The 17,500-nt window shown below is 45.2% G+C and overlaps 2 protein-coding genes across 2 annotated transcripts in view; both read right to left on the bottom strand.

Annotated features, from left to right (window-relative positions):
* LOC105888776 (myosin-16) overlaps positions 1 to 16,229 on the bottom strand; it is a 37,362-nt gene extending 21,133 nt beyond the window's left edge. Inside the window, exons 1-6 of the mRNA XM_012814517.3 lie at positions 16,074 to 16,229; positions 9,869 to 10,096; positions 7,927 to 8,031; positions 5,486 to 5,572; positions 4,680 to 4,825; positions 3,191 to 3,281 (exon numbers count right to left, since the gene is read on the bottom strand). Of these exons, the coding sequence (XP_012669971.2) occupies positions 3,191 to 3,281; positions 4,680 to 4,825; positions 5,486 to 5,572; positions 7,927 to 8,031; positions 9,869 to 10,096; positions 16,074 to 16,205 (789 nt within the window). The 5' untranslated portion in view covers positions 16,206 to 16,229. The remainder of the gene's footprint in view (positions 1 to 3,190; positions 3,282 to 4,679; positions 4,826 to 5,485; positions 5,573 to 7,926; positions 8,032 to 9,868; positions 10,097 to 16,073) is intronic.
* A 503-nt stretch (positions 16,230 to 16,732) lies between these two features.
* Positions 16,733 to 17,500, bottom strand: part of myocd (myocardin) — an 87,001-nt gene continuing 86,233 nt past the window's right edge. The window contains exon 17 of the mRNA XM_031561533.2: positions 16,733 to 16,779. Within this exon, the coding sequence (XP_031417393.1) occupies positions 16,733 to 16,779 (47 nt within the window). The remainder of the gene's footprint in view (positions 16,780 to 17,500) is intronic.

Genomic DNA, 17,500 nt, shown 5'->3' with positions numbered 1-17,500 from the left:
GAATGAAAATTTGTTGTTGTTTTTTTCCCCCCGTATTTTATTGGATTTCATCTGTGAAAGGGGCTTCTATTGGCTACATTAGCATAGTTGTGCTGTTAGCCCCACTCTGACTTGGAAACAATCGAGGAAACACCATTACCTGTCAAAGAATGAACAGAACCAATAACACTATAAAGAACAAATTTCTCCTCAATTTTAGGTGCTTTTTCACTCTCTGTCTCTCTCTCTTAACTCTTCTCCCCTTCAGCTCGCGATATGACCGTGCGTGCGTTTGGCAGTTCCGCGTCTAAACGGCTCCATATGGTGCGCCACAGTGAAATAATCACGCAGCGGCTTTAATTAGACGGAGCGCTGGCCAGACCGTCGACAGCTGCTGTCACTGACCGATTTTATTCCTCTTGGAGCGGTCAGGTGAGGTCACGTCTTAAAACCTCCGAACAGGATTAGCCAGCACATCACTCCGCTAATTAAGATGACTTAATGAATGTACTCACAGACAGATGGTAATATTGATAATGCATAAAAGATTATTTTTTTTACACGCTTGAGAAAATGTTTCCTGGAACTCGAGTGAGTGTGTATGATCATAATCCCTTTGCTAATCAATGGAGGATGGTTAAATTCGTGGTGTGGTTTTGAACGAATTCAAATAATTAAACACAGTCAAGTTCCAAAAGCATCATACCCTGTCAGAACATTACCATCACCACCACTGCTGCATCTGTTTGCTTACTGACATGCTGTGCTTTTGTTGTTACATCAAAGAGAACACCAACCAGCTGGTGACATGGAATGATTTTCGTGGACATGATGCAGACAAATGACTTGACATTACATTAGTGGAACTAATTTGAAAAAATTATGTTTTTCTGCTTTCCTGAGGTCGGTTAATAGGTCCTTGCATGCTATGGCCCAAGTGTAATTACAATATTGTTTTCTTTCTCCAACCCTCTGATCTATAAAAAAAAACATGCAGAGGAGGTAATAAAAAAGTTAAATTAGCTGAGCTTTTGTTTTCAGCTGGTCCACCTGTGCGCTGGCCAGTGAGAGAGGGGGCGGCACATAAAGCCTTCATTGTACAGGACAGGAGGAGTGAGAGAACGCAGGGTCCTCAAGAAGAAAAAAAAACATGAAAACATGTCCACTCTCACCAACACACAGATCAGCTTTCAGGCCCCTCACACACAGCCCTGCCGACCCTGGACAAAGACGTCTGTGTTTTGCGGCCTTACTGCCTTTGGGGTGGGGTGTTTCTGAGGTCTGCGAGGTACCTGACTTAAAGCCCTCCCTGTCTCCACCTTTTGATACGGTATCTTCACACCAGTGGGCACATAACACTATTATTCCCACAGAGTCTGAATTAATGTGTGTGTGTTTGGTGTAGGTGAATGAGGGCGGGGGGGTCATCTGCCACTCAACTTAATTGCCTAATTAAAGAGGATTGTCTTGAGAGCACCGTCATCCTGGTCTGTCAAGCCGTAATTGATACTTGACTGAAAGATTGTCCACAATCTCACCCACGTTATGGCGGATGGGAAAAAACAAGTGGGTTAACCCCTCCTTAGAATCCATGAGAGGGCCGAGACGTCACCCCTCAGTCCCACACTGCAACGATTGCGTGTGTCTCCCTGACAGCTCTTCAGGGCATGGAATGACAGAAGAGAACCGAGAGCCACTAAGTCATTGATTTGATTCACAGACATACACCAGGGGACATGAAGTGGTATTTAATTGCAATGGGTAAAGCCTTCACCTGCAACCTGCCATTCACCACTAGGAATACGATAAGTTAACACAATGCAATATCCGACTGATTAAAATGACTGAAACTAAAGTAAGAATTGTCCTAAAGAGACATATAGCACATTACATATAGTGCCGTTAAATAACTACACATCAGCTGTACTTATGATTTGACTTTATCTCTGTACATATAAAAACATTATAACTTTATAAATAATAAATTATGAATATTTCTGCAGATGTAAGTATACCTCTATTAAAACGCATGTATAATGTGATGTTTGTTTTAATAAGAATTATGTCAAAAGCTTGACCCAAATGTCCTTTTATAGAGCTATACGGTGCTAAAGCTGCCCAATATCCATCTATGCCAGGTTAATCTCTAACGAGTGATATGAAGCAATGACGGCTGTTATTGTTAGTGTAAACCCAAACCAGCACGTCCGGTGTAAAATCACAAAACAAAACATCCGTGCCTTTTTTACCCCATGACACAATGCTGGAATGAAGGCCAGGCCAGCTCTGTTTTCCCCCAGAAACATCCTTAAAAGGCATTTTAACACCTACAGAAAATGAAAGGCTGCGTTGACAGGGGTTAAACTCCGACAGGATGTCATGCTGTCATTCCAGCGAGCACATGAGCAGCACTCTGAAATCTATATGCTGGAGTCTAATTTAACCCCCCCCCCCCTTCCCGTCATCAACAGCAGCTTCACCGAATGCCCACTGAAGTCAAATGTAAGGCAATTAAAGTCTTATAGGAGACAATCTGTGTTGACATGCTCACTTTGTTATCACTTTAGTAATCAGTGAATAGGTAAAAACCTCAGCCTTGGGCACTTGGGGTTGAAACCACGAAAAAAAACGCCCCACATAAGTGCCCCCCCCCCCACCACCACCACCACCACACACACACACACACACACACACACACACACACACACACACACACACACACACACACACACACACTGCTCTGGAATGGAGATGAAGATGGTTATCAGCTTATATGTTCCCCAGGTATGTTTTTGCCATCTCTTTGCAGGCGGGGGGGCTGGGAGAGGTGCGGGCTCACAAATCAGAGCCCCAAACCTCAGTAGTGCTGAAAGACAGGAATGCCACCTCCCCTTCCCCAATCCTCCTCCTTAGCTCCTCCTCATCGACCCCCCCACCCCCTACCCCAACCCACACACACACACACACACACATATATACACACACACACATTCATCTCTCCTAACACACAGATGTACACATTCATACACACAAACACACACATGCACACTGACACACGCACACCCACACGCACACACACACATACACGCACGCACGCGCTCACACACACACACACACACACATACACACACACACACACACACACAAACATACACACGCACACACACACACACACACATACATCCCTCTCTCCTCATTTTCTGGGCTTCACCTGGAACTCCTTATTTTTCCTCTGCAGGCTGATGTTCATGTTCTCCTCGGCCTCCAGTCTGATATTGGTGGAGGTTATCTCCAGATCTTTCCTGGCAGGGATGGAAGGAGAGGAAGAGAGAGAAGGAGAGGAAGAGAGAATCAGAGATAGAGAGATCGAGTGAGAGAGAGAGAGAGATTGAGAGAGAGACAAAGAGAGATGGTGGAAGACAGAAAAGGTAAGTTCCAGAGTGACAGTGCTAATTAAAAACACATGCTGCCATGTTTAACACCCTTGGCTGCAGAGAAGAAACGATACCCTTCACCTCCAGCTAACACTCAGCCCATCAGATAATCCAATCTTTTTAAGGCCTGTTTCGTTTCTCTCCCCTCCCTCACCTTTTTTTTTCTCAAACTAACGCAGAAAGCCAAACAACTCATTCCCAAACACTCTCAGTCAGCCTGTCAACGGCGCCACATACGCAACACTGAACAAAAAGGTCAGCGGCCATATTTGTGTTTACGGTTTACAATGTTTTTCGATGTGCTCTCCCATTGAGCCCCAGTCTCATAGCAAACTGACAGAGGCACAGCTTCACTGTGGGCTTAGGGTGGGCTAGAAGTGCCAACGTGTCAGGACAATGCTGAACGCCTGCGGGCTTCTTACCTTGTCAAACAGGAGATAAGGCTACGAGACACACACGTAGTACAGAGCACCAACTAAATTATTTAATGGCCCTTAGAAAGATATTCAAACATCTGTTTCTATGTAAGCCAAGTATATCAGATCCAGATATATATAAAAATTACTTTGTGGTCATTTAACAGATCTATGGCTCTATGGGAGAAAAGTGGATCTAGTATTAGCTTACACAGATACGCAGGAGTAGAAGGATATATAGTTTTATCATGTTGAGGTAAAAAGATTGAAAAAGAAAGAAAATACTGTGAATTCTGTAAAAGATTTATCATGCAATGGTAAAATAAAAACGTATATATACTGATAAAAACCGAAATAAAATAGCAACACAACACTTAAGCATGTTTCTGATTACAATCATTTTGAGCACTCCTACACTGTGGGGGTTTAACAAGATTCCATGAAAATGATAACAATTCCTTAGAAATGTTCTTCCAGCCTGTCAGGCAAATAAAACAGGCACAGAACACATGAAGCCTATTCCTTGTGACATTAATGTTGAGTTGCTCTAGATTGTTGAACCAGTAATACTATGAAAATCCCTGAATTATGACACAGTCAGCAAAGCATTAAAAATAGCACACACACACACATGCACACACAGACATACACACACCCACACCCACACACACCACACACACACACAAACACATGCACACACACCACACACACACAAACACACACACACACACACACACACACACACACACACACACACACACACACACACACACACACACACACACACACACAATCCCCTTCAGACAGACAGAGAAGAATGGACAATGGCGGGGCGAGGCTGCTGACTCACTTCTTAATAACGTCCTCCAGGCCGGCCTTCAGCTTCTCCATCTCCGTCAGGCTCTCCATGGTGCTCTTGCTGTCCCCCTCGAGCTTCTTCCTGCTGCGCTCCACTTCACTCCTCTGCTTCCGCTCCTGCTCCAGGAGATACTCCAACTGAAGGAAGTCGAGGAGAGAGAGACAAGAGGAGGGTGAGAAGGAAGCAGAGGGGGGAAAGACAGACCGAGGGGAAGATAGTGAGAGAGAGAGGCAGGGATAGGCAGGTGAGGAAACATCTGACATTGATCAATGACAATGCAATAAATAACACCTGGGCTTCGAGTCCAAACAGAGCTGTTTGGAAAAACTTCCCCGGAGAGCTTGCAATGAGTTGTGCAGAAACACCAAAGAGGACCGAGCCAGTAAGAGGCCGTCAATTACAGTCTAAATGCAGTTTTATTACTAATTTGTTGATTAAAGTCACAGCTGAACATATGGTGGCTAGTTTCAGTCATGTCTTTTGAATGGCTGTTGGAAAAAGACACAAAATACTAATATCACCATAACAACGAGGCACCAAACTGATTCTTCAGCTTAGCATGAGCTTCCACATTGAACTATCTGATGGAGTAACACTGATAGAGTAACTGATGGAGTAACACTGATGGGGTAACACTGATGGAGTAACACTGATGGGGTAACTGATAGGGTAACTGATGGAGTAACTAATAGAGTAACACTGATGGAGTAACACTGATGGAGTAACTGATGGAGTAACTGAAGTCACCATCTGAAGTGCAAACTCCCACAATGCCGTTGATGAAGGCCCACACTTACATCCTCCGCCTGTACTTGCAGCTTGGCACGCTCCTTGGTCAGGAGGTTCACCTTCTCTTCCTCACACTGCAGGTCCTCGATGGCTTGCTGCAGAGGAGGGGGTGGGAGAAACAGAAGGGACTGAGTCTGGACTGCAGATGTGCAGTGGCTAAAACCCCAACCCTGCACACACACACACACACGCACACGCACACGCACACGCACACGCACACGCACACGCACACGCACACGCACACGCACACGCACATGCACACACACACACACATGGTTGTCCGTCGATCCTCACAAGCTGGACTGCTGATGTGAGAAGGCTTTGATGTGATATCTCTATTCGCCCTGTCACAGACCATGCCGAGGAAATCTCCGGCATTAAACGCTCACCTTAACACAGACATCACACCGAGGTCATGGGGTCTAACATGTGTCTTTGGGGAAAAACTAAAAAAAAGATCAAAAACATGTATAACCCTAAGAATGAGGACGACTGAAAACAGCATGACAATTATGAGTGCTTTCCACACATTTGGGACAAAACGGAAAAAGCTGTTTCTGAAATATAAAGAATGCGTTGAGAGTTGGTGACACGAAAAGGCTTTCTTATTCTTCAGACAGTTGGATTTGCCACCCGTTCACTTTTGAACAAGTTTGATAAGGCTGTAGTACAAAGTGAAGATTTTTAAATCACACATGTTGAAAATGCCAAGGATAAAACAGCTACTGTTGCCCACCTGGTTGGCATTCTCTCTCATGCTTTTGTAGTCGCTTAAATACGAGGCACCCTTAAAAGGATTAAGGGGGGTAGTCTTGTAAATCTTGTGAAAGAAAACAGTTGGAGAGCATTGTTTTTCGAAGCACAGAATATCTTGGGTGCGTAGATTAAGAACAGATTTGAGCAGAGCCCGGGACTGTAGCAAGCCTCTGCAGACAGAGGAGTCCTGTCACGATTTCCTCACTTCAAAACCCTCAGACATGTTTACTTAAAATAAATCAGAAGGCAACAATGGAGCGCTACATTAAAATACTCAGAAAATAGTTTCACCAACAGAATTAAAGGATGATGCGTTACACAAAGGTAACGTTTCCTAACATTAAATAAACGCAGCAGTGACCACCTATAGCAAATACCGTACTGGATTGAATCATGTCAACTAAGAGATCCTGGATTTGAAGTGTAAATCCTTATTTGATAGACCATGAACAGTATGCACTCATTTCTATGTTGATTTGAAAACCCATGTCCTCTGCTCCAGAGGGTATGAGAGACAAAGATGGGGGGGGGGGGGGGGGCACGGTCACTTCTTTTAAGTCCCTCTCCAGATTCCAGTGGAAAATGTGATATTTTCTTTTGCTAACCACGGACACTGAGCTCTGATCTGTGAGCTAACCCGAAACTGGTCTTCCAGATGGGCCAGTGCCTGACCCTGTGCCTGTGTCTGTGTCTGAGCTGCAGTGACAGGCTGGTGGTCGCGGAGTGCTTCACATCCCCTTCAGAGTGACCTTGACATGGCGGCAGGGAACGCACAGAGCCAAACTATCCTGCATGTGTGTCGTAGAATTGAAAATTGAGAAAACATACTTGGGGTCTTTTTAACGAGCGAACACGCAAATATGTAAGCGCATGAATGTATACAACATGCACACCCACACACACACACACACACACACACTGATGCTGAAGACAAACAAGGGAGAGCATTATGCCAAAGATAACAAGATAGGACACATAAAAATGATGGCGCAGCTATATCCTGTGTCATAAACGCTGTTGAATTGAGATGACAGAAAAGGTTTTTATTTAACCCTTAAGGCACCTCCTGCCCTTTTGAATTCCTGGTAATCATTGCATTCAGCAAGAAGTAAGAGTTGTGTGCCTGACTTCAGTTCAAAGGCAAAAAACACTAAAGTATATAATAATTTGGCTGCTGCCAACCACTTATTCTTAAATATACAAAATATTAAACTGACTTTCTCACCAGGTACACATACTACACTGAGTAACTACAGTACATAGGTGCAGTTTGGAGTGCCATAATGTACATGTAAGGAGCACTCATGCTGATGAAGCAAACAGGGGTTTCAACATATTTTCCCAGTGCTATTCTTTGTCATTGTTAGTATTACGTCAAACCACAAAAACATGCCTCTGAACACATTTAGGGCTGAATCATTGGGTATAGATTACATGCTTCCCTTCCTCCAGGCTTACCCACACATACACACACACACACACACGAACACACACACACACACACACACACACACACACACACACACACACACACACACACACGAACACACACACACACACACACACACACACCAACACACACACACACACGAACACACACACACACACACACACACACGCACACACATACACACACACACACACACACACACACACAACACCCCGCCATTATGTAACATCCATTATGTCTCACCTGACTGAGCTCCACCAGGTGTTCCTTCTCCTTATGGAGCTTCTGTACCAGGTCCTCCCTCTGCAGAAGTTCCTCAGTCAGCTTCTTTACGTTCAAGTCTGAGTTCTGGAGCGAAAGAGAAAAAGAAAAAAAAAAACAACAGTGACTAAAGATTCAAACCATTCAGTCATTTCCCAATCGATTTGTTTTGCGGAATTTTTCAGCTGTCAACGGCACCACGCAAGTATCCATTTCACACATCAGAAGTTACTCCTTAACTATTAACCTTCCTCGGGAAGGGATACTTATTTTTGTCTTACTCTTGACATCAAAGAGGAAAAAACATGCTTGTGGTGGCTTCGTTGGATGAAGAAAGTGGAGACAGGGAGATGGAGTAGAGGGGGAGTGGCAGTGTGTGTCTCTGTGTGTGTGTGTGTCTCTCTGGTTGTGTGTGTGCGTGTGTGTGTGTGTGTTGGGGCCTGTTCAGTGTTTGAAAAGCAGATGGGGATGAGGAGGGGATGGGGGGAGGGAAGGGAGGGGGGGGGGTGAACAGATTCGGCAGCACTTTCATCCTTAAAATTACCACTGTCATCTCACCACCTTTAACTCCCCAGGGGTGTCATTTGACAAACAAAAAACACCACAAATAAAAAGTGAAATGAAGTGGATAAGAAAAACAGAAAGAAACAGTCTTAGAGCATTTTCATTTAGTACTGTTCACATTTGACATCTGAACGCTGAGCATACTATTTGGAAGATGGTCTGAAATCCATCAATGACCCACAAATGCTAAAACACTCTTTCTTGGATTAATACAACTAACTATTTACAAAGGCTGCATACGCCACAACTAAGAAGTAAAACATTAAAAAAAAAACGCTATAATAGATAAATGTATCCAAAGCAAGTAACAGGGAATGGAAAATCCCAATAAACTACTACATGTCATAACAGGGTTGATTCAGCCCAACTGATTGTGCACTGGTGTTTATCACAGCCTGAGATGACTTTGACATTTATATGCATCTTCTCTTGCTCCAGCAGAGCTTCGATATTTCATATCTTTGCTGCATAAAAAGCCATGTCATCTTTAAGACTCTTCTAATGCAATGTAATCCACATTTACACTTGTCGCTGCTATGGTAACAGGTACTACAAATAACACAGAGTTTAATAAGAGAATATGCACCGTGCTTTAAAAGAATTTTACACAGAACAGGTCTAGTCTTGCGTCCTTGCTAACCCAGTTTGCCTTTCTTCAGATTCCAACTTGAGTTGATGCCACTTCACAAAGGGCATATGGATTGACACATTCTATTTTCCAGGCGCTCTGAGAAAAGTTCACGCATGGTGATCTCACACCTGAGATGAACTCAGTGATTCACCGGGATGACTCACTCACTGTCACTCCACACAACAGACTCTGCTCCCTGAAGTTGAGCTTCAGCGATCACCAAATGGGTCTCTGGATTAACGGCCTTTTTAAACAAGTTCAAGGGTCTTCAACTACAGTTGCAAACTAGTCCCCTAATCGCAACAAATGAGTTGAAGGACAGTTCAGGGAGTTAAGGACCTAAATCTACGAAACCTCAGAGATAATAACCATTTCTATAATATCTATACAGAGCACAGCATATACTTCATAACAGTACCATGTCTATTAAGAGTCTAAGAGTCGGACTGTCTAAATGGCAGATTGACACTTCCTAATATGCTGTTGTAGGAATCTCCAAATCCCAGTCTGGCGATGTGCAAGCTTCCAAATGATTTCACACTAAGAAATGAAACCATGCATTGTGTTTCCGAGATCTACATGCATTTACAAGTATCCAGATACCGACAAAGAAAAAAAAACAACACTGCATCAGCCCTACCAGAGCTGCTCCCTCTACCCATGGCTTCCCCCTCTCCCTAAGACCAATGTCCCCCCTCCATCCCTCCCTTCCCTTCCCTTCCTCCTCACCTGTTTGTCCCTCTCCACGGTGCCCAGGGTGCTCTCCAGCTCCTCCAGGTCGTGTCGCAGGCTGCCACACTCAGCCTCCAGCCTGTGGCGCTGGGCGTCCAGCTGGGCCGTGGCGCCCTCCTCCTCCTCCAGACGCTCGCTCAGCCCCACCACCTGAGACTCCAACTCTCGCCGCACCGCCACCAGCTGAGTGCACCGCTGCTCCGCCTGCTGCAGGCTCTCCTGCTCCTGGGAGGGGGGAGGGTGGTGGGCGATGAGGAGGAAGAAGAGAGGAGGATGAGAGGAGGAGAGAAGACAGGGAGGGGGAAAGTAGGAGAGGAGGCGAGAAAACTTGGGGTTAGAGGAGAAGAAGAAAGAGGTGAGGTTGCTCCAGGTTCCTCTGCTCTTGAGAGAGTCAGAGGAGGAGAGAGGGAGAGGAGGAGAGGTGAGTAGCAGGGGAGAAGAGGAGACTGTGACGTGGAGGAGAAGGCAGAGGTTGTCTGTCAATAATACCCGTCCAGATGTGCACAGGACAGACAGAACAGAACAGAGGGGGGAAGAGTAAGAGGAGATGAAGAGAGTGAGAAAGTAGGAGGAGGAATAAAAAAGGTGAAGAGAGGAGAGGAGAGGAAGATGAGAGGAGATGAGATGAGAGGGGACACAACAGGAGATACTCAGAGGAAAGGTGAGAAGAGGAAGAAAAGAAAAGAGAGGAAGAAAAGAAAAAAAGACTCTCTTGCATGCAGTGCCAGTTTCACCGTAAAGTTGAAAAACCTCTCAAGGGTCCCAAGTATCAAACGCAGCAGAAAAAAAAAAAAAACACAAATCGTAAAGTAATACATCTCACCGCACAGAAGGGGGATGAAATGTGGTTTGAACTCCAGGACACATATATATCCCAAGACTGAAATGCGTTTATATATAGAGATCTGCTCAGCATGTGACGTGAGTATAAAAGATAATTTATCAAGACTGGTCAACGCAGGACAAAAAAGGAGTCAACTTGCAGCTAAAGCTGATACCGCATGGTCTGAAGAAATGCCTCAGCTATGTTGAGAGCTTATAACCGTATTCATGCACCAATCATTATGGTCGAAAATATCAGGGCAACATTACACCAACACTTAAGAGATTAAACAGACCACCACACTGATATTTTGCTTTCCATAAATGTACTTCATGCCTGTCGCTTTTAGTTTGACTCAGCCTTTCAGTTAAGAAAATCTTACGAAATCTCAACATATGGCAAAAAACCTTAACATGCACCAGAGAACAGAATCACTGTGTTAGTCTGGACTTCAGAACTGGTTTACAACTTTAATTTCAGAACATAATTTGTTGACATATACAGTATATTACATGTATCTAACATATATCTTAAAATGCACCAAACAGAGTGCTGCTCACCCAGGCAAAGAGCTGTGATACTGAGATAGAAAGGAGCCCCCTTCACAGGGGGGACTCTTATAACCGTGAATCATAGACTCCTATAGTTTTATAGCATTGATTTCTTTACCATTCCATGTGCAGCTGCATCGCGGTATTTCATGGTCTTCCAAATCCTTCAGGTGTGTTTTTCACCTGTGACTGTAGTATACCCTCTCCCCCTTCAGCCATGAATCAAACTTGACATGACATACACACTCTCTGCACACACATGGACATACGCACACACACACACACACACACACACACACACACACACACACACACACACACACACACACACACACACACACACACACACACACACACACTCACACACACAGCCATACGTCAAACAAAAGTTACCTACAACGGTCAGTTGATGCTGCAGAGCTAAGCTAAAGCTATCCCAGGCCAGGTCCTCTGAGTCTGGGTCCCCCTGTATCCCATTGGCCTCCCTGCAGTCATCTAACAGGGAGTGGCGCAGCCGGCGGTCCAAAGACATCCCCTGAGACCGACACCTTCCAGCGTTCACCTGGTGAGGTAAGGTTTCCCTAGTTTGTTCCTCCTGGAGCAGCAGCGGGTACAGAAGGAGCAACAGGGAGCAGCAGCAGCTGAGGCACCACAATCCAGTCTCCCACAGGTACGCAGGCAGCATGCAGTGTCCCGTCCAGCCGAGCGAGCAGCGCAGTAGATCTCCCCCGCGCGCGTGTGATCCTCCAGTGCAGTAGATCCCCCCGTGTGTGCGTGTGATCCTCCAGCTCACCTTGTTGTTTTGGGTTCTCCTCCACGCTGTTATTGCACGGCCTTCGTCACATTCTGATTCTTCTGCCTAACTATCGGTCTCTCGCTCTCTCCCTCGTCCCCCGCTCAATAAACAGCTGCCCCTCAGCTTCGACTCCTATTTCCTGGTAGGCTTACGGCTTAAGGAAGGCATGAAAGCAAGTCTTGGTACGGTTCATCTATACGTGAGTCTATGTCTCTGCCCCCTCCAGAAGCAGGTGTTTTTGCCCCAGTGACTGAGAATCCCCTTGGGATTCTGTCCAGTGCGGGGTGTTGGGTGACAGGGGACCGTGTGAATGAGGGTCTACAGTTCATCTCTTGTAACTGTAGACATGATATTATCATATCCATCAGCGCAAGGGTGGCAGAAAAGAACAAAAAAATGAAGAGGAGGACAGAGGGGTATTTTGTTTGCTGTTATCTCATTTGCGATTTGGTGAAAAGGACCCCGCATGTCAGCAGCCCACAGAGTCTGGTCAAAGCAACGCCATTCATGGAGACCCCGAAGGACAAAGGGGACATTGTATCCGGTGTTTACTACCAAAATCGTTTCTGAATGAACTACCCAGACTGTGTACACTGGTCGTCGATCGGTGGGCCAAGAGGTTCAGAGAGTGCTGGTGGTGATAACATCGAAACAGGTGGCACGAAGGAGAAACGTTCCCTGGTGGAGCCCTGACTGAACCCATGACTCCATTCAGGTCTAAAGAAATGAAAAGGCGGTTCTTTACATCAGAGCATCACTCAGCTTGTCTCATGCAAATGTGTTTCGTGTGGTTTGGGCATACCATCAAGCCCACATTGAGGCCACGATGGCATGCCCCTTGTTCGAAGGCTTAAGACAAAACAACTCCAGCGACTGTCTGGTCCGTGTCAAGCGCAGCATTGAGAGAACCCTCTGCGTCAAACTATGCGCCGTTTACGCCCACAGCGAGAAACACAGAGAAGGCAGACAAAACATGCTCAGACGAGGGCCAGTCAGCGCTCATTGTAGCAGAGACAATTGGACGACGTTTTTTAGCTTGTAGGCTGTAAAATTTTACAACTGCACCCCGGCGCAACAGTTTGCTTTGGAAAAGGTCACAAGAATGCCGTAAACCCATCATAAACTCCTTTTTTAATTTACTTTTGGACCTCTTTTCACTTTTGCTAAATTGACGGTGTTGGAAAGTTGGATGGTGAAAATTTGAGGGCTATGTGCTTTGAGTGAGGCGCTGCAAAGGGTTTTTCCCACAAACGCCAGTGGCACGTTACTTCTGGAGAACATTAAACTAAAGCATCATGGGAAGTCCCTGTGACTGAGTTGCTGGCTGTATACGCTTAAATGAAAGATAATGTTTACCTTAGAGTATCTGAAATGTTTCATTTTCGTGCCAAAGCCTTCCTTCAAAACACTTATCTCTCTTTGAATGGAGTAAACCCTGAGTCAAATGTACTGTGAAACTGGAGTCAGTGAGTCAGGTGAAGTATGCAGACAAAGTTGAGTTGATGTTGACATCATAGACTGCTTTATCTGTCCCAACTTCAGTATATTCAGCAATAACAGATTATCATAGCCACAGATCTAAGGAGCCCAGACGCACTGAGATAAGAGACGATACAAGATAAGAACTAATAGGTTTAAAAGAGAGGTGGGTGGTTTCTTGAATTAAAATGCTAATTGTTTCTGTGATGGTGTGATGGTTCTCTTTAAGGCCATATAGCTTGTTTACTACCAAAACCAGAATGTGAAGACTTTCTACATACATGAGAGTATGGCAAAGATAAATCAATGCATGGACCTCACAGCCATCTCAGAAAAAGTGCCGTGGTTGATTTATTCATTGAAGAAACCGAATCAGATACATGCTCCATGAATCTCTCCTCCTCCTCCTCCTCCTCCTCCTCCTCCTCCTCCAACTGGCCACAGTTGACTTTGAAGGAGGACGTGGGCCCCACTCACAAATCTTGCCCCGAGCCTCAGAAAACTGGTCCAGACCTTAAAGTTTTTCCACATGCTAAAGTAGGGCATCTAAATGTTTCTGGAAAAGTTTTTTTTTTTTTGTTGTTGCTTTAGTTTCACATTATCAATTACTGCTGGTTATAATGGTAGTCTCTCTGACTTGATTTCTGTATTTTTTTTACGGTGTCGTTCAATCAAACCAGGGGTCCACGTTTTGGACCAAGCTTAGATCAAGCTAATCGTTTGTCCATGCATGTATGTTATTTACACATCAGTTGATACGATGTGACACAGTGTTGTGTTATTTATTAAGTCTATTAAGTCTTAAGTCTGTCATCAGCAGTACACCGTCATAATGTGATCTGTCAGGAAGAGAAAACAAAGCAACAGTGGTTTCAATGAATAAACATCCAGCGACTAAAGGGGTCGTGGGGATAATTTCATAAACAGGGGAAATGGGTAAGATGCCCGAACGGACCACGGGAACCACTACCACTGGGACACGACCAGATATTCAAACCAGACTGCTCCATAAGCAACGGAGTATAGTAACGACCTGGCAGACCACTGGATCATCATGGCTTATTAAGATCCAGGAATCTGTCTTCTCTGGTGACAGCCCAGGGAACGCTTTCCTTTTTTGTTCCCCCCTAACAGTATGAGCCACTGCTACAGCTGAACTTTAAGCAGGGGAGAGCACGAGAAGAATGTGGAAAAAGACGTATTTTTCCAAACTGGAAGAAAAGAAAAAAAAAGGATTTCATCATCAAGGTAACCAGGTCAGAGAGCCGCAGCACTCTGAGAGCTCTGCTTAAGGTCTTTTCAATGTTATTTGGTTGCCCAGGTTGCTGGCAGCTCCTCTCCCTCATGCTGAGAGACCACAAATGACCACTTCTCACCAGTTCGTTTTACGGTGTAAATAAAACATATATATGGGGACAGGACTGCGGCAACTAAACTGAGTTACTGAAGTGAATTACAAGAGTATTTGTCAGTCAAAATTCATGTGTCAAGAACAAAGTTTTTGCCCCTTTGCTTTTCAAGATGGGCAGGACATTTTTGATTAGTTCACTGCCCAGATGAACTGATATTATTAGGCATGCAAAACTGTTCTCAGCGATTAAAGCTTTATATATACATCTAAATGGACTCTTAAGCCGCTCAGAAAAATTGAAATAAAATGTAGCAATGAGAGGAAGCCGGTTTAAAGCCCATAGGTGGCACAGAGGAATGGCTAAGCTGCAGGAGTTAGGGCCTGGAGTATCTGCTAATGCAATCAGCAGTGAAAATAATCACATAACTTGGCTGTGAGTGGCGCATGTGGCAATTCAGCTAGCACTGGTAAAATGGCTGCATGTTGCTCTCTCTCTCTCTCTCTCTCTCTCTCTCTCTTTCTATCTCTCTCTCTCTCTCTTTTTCACTTTCCATCCCTCTCTTTTTCTCCACCTAAAACCCTAAAGCATTCCCCCATCCCATCCCATCCCATCCCAACACAAAAAAACATTTCTACCCCCGAAGCAAAGAGGTGCCAAGGCAATAACTTAACAATGCATTTTGCTGCCACTCCACTCATCACTCCCTGGGGTGGAGTGGGGTGGGGTGGGGGTAGTTGCTGCCAATAGGAGAACCACTCAATCACCTGCATTTGCCAGAGGGAGAACGCTGAATATTGCCTCGTCCTGTATGATAACAGTGCCACAACAGAAGCGCAGGCAGAATCTAAGATGCCTCCTTTCCTCAATAAACGCTGAGTGGGAATCAACGATGCCATAAAAGTACCTCCGGAGCCTCATTATCGTGTTGGGAGGGTGGATGTGCCCCCGTTTTCACTCATCAGGAGGCATGTTATTATCTTCCCAAAGTTGGCAGCAAGTGCTGCTACTTGCTATCGACTGCAAAATGTCTGATCATGCAGAATTAACAGTGGAGCCATGATGATACTTCAGGGGCAGAAGGCAATATTAATATGATCTGAAAAAAGCATACCACTGCACACTGCACACCCCCCCCCTCCCCCCCCATCCTCCCCCTGTTTTCCCTGAGAGACACACAGACAGGAAGAGTAAAGAGACTTACAGAGCGCTTCTTAGCGAGAGCCTCATTCTTCTCCCTGCCCAGTCTGGAGTTCTCTTCCTCCAGTTCCCGCACTCGAGACAGCAGACGGTCCGTCTGCTCGATGGCTCTCTTCAGCTCCTCTCTTTCCCTCATCCCTCCGCCTGCTGAGTGCACACTGCTGCACTGGCTTAACCTGAGCAGCCCAGAAAGTCCCTTCCTGTATTTTCTTTCCTCCCTTTCTCCCTTTCTCCCTTTCTCCCTTTCTCCTTTTCTCTCTCTCTCTCTCTCTCTCTCTCTCTTCTGGATGCCCCCTCTAAACCTGCTACACACAACTCTCTCTCTCTCTCTCTCTCTCTCTCTCTCACACACACACACACACACACACACACACACACACAAATCACAAATAAATCTTCCCCTATTGAGCCTGGCTCAATATAAAATACATTTCCCTGATTTGTTCCCAACTGGAAACTCTCAGAATCAATGGAGGAGAAAATGTTGCATGGGCTCCATCTAAGTGCTCGTTGAAATGATGGGAATGGGATTGCACTTCGCTGGCAGTACTACAACCGAGAGGAGGAAGGCACATTCTTTTCAGACCTTTCAGACACAACGCAAACTCTGGCCACAGTTTTAACTACCTTTATGGGTCGCATTCTCCAGCTGCCCACTGACTCTCATGGCCCACAACCAAGTATATCCTCCATCGCATAAGCTCCCAGAACTATATCCCACACAACTCCACATGTTAAATCTGTGAGTTATGATTGTGTCTCTCACACATGCAGATGGAATTCCCTATCTAACCTCTGTGCTTGGCACCAACTGGAACGTAAATGTATGTTTAAGTGTGGGTATGGGGGAGGCCTTCAGACCTGTTGCAGGCACAACGTTGTCTTGTCTCTGTTACTCTCTCCAGGGGGGTTAACACTCTCACCCCTTTCCCCTGTCCCGAGGTGTTCTGTGAATAAACAGCCCTCTGAGCCCATCTGATAGCTTAGAGGTGAGTTCAAACGTAGAGCTGATAACTGCTCTTGACTCTTTAGCGGCGGCATAAATCTTGATCCAGTTCCTGTTCTGAGTGATATACATAGGCCTCACCGATGGCCCACCAACAGGCAACTACCGCATCCCAGCTGGCCACAGTTCAAGGCAAGGCAAGGCAAGACCTTTCGATTTTAGAACTACTACATCCAGCATTGACAAAATAACCTAGCGATGACTGAGGGGAAGCTTGTAACATTTTAGCTGATTTCACCAGACGTCTTCATGCAAGGTATTCATAAAAAGATGTAAAACAAGTTTGCCAGATGGACTGCACCTGTTTTCTGCTTTCACGAAAGAATTCAAAGTAAATATTGTCTGGTGCAATAAGTCATGCTACTCTTTAAATCCATACATTTTTGAACATTATCACCAGAAAAGTTGACCTCTACAACAGGATA

The sequence above is a fragment of the Clupea harengus genome, chromosome 23, assembly GCF_900700415.2.
Source record: "Clupea harengus chromosome 23, Ch_v2.0.2, whole genome shotgun sequence".
Lineage (NCBI taxonomy): Eukaryota > Metazoa > Chordata > Actinopteri > Clupeiformes > Clupeidae > Clupea > Clupea harengus.
The sequence above is the reverse complement of the archived record's forward strand: the minus strand, read 5'-3'. Positions and strand labels throughout refer to the sequence as shown.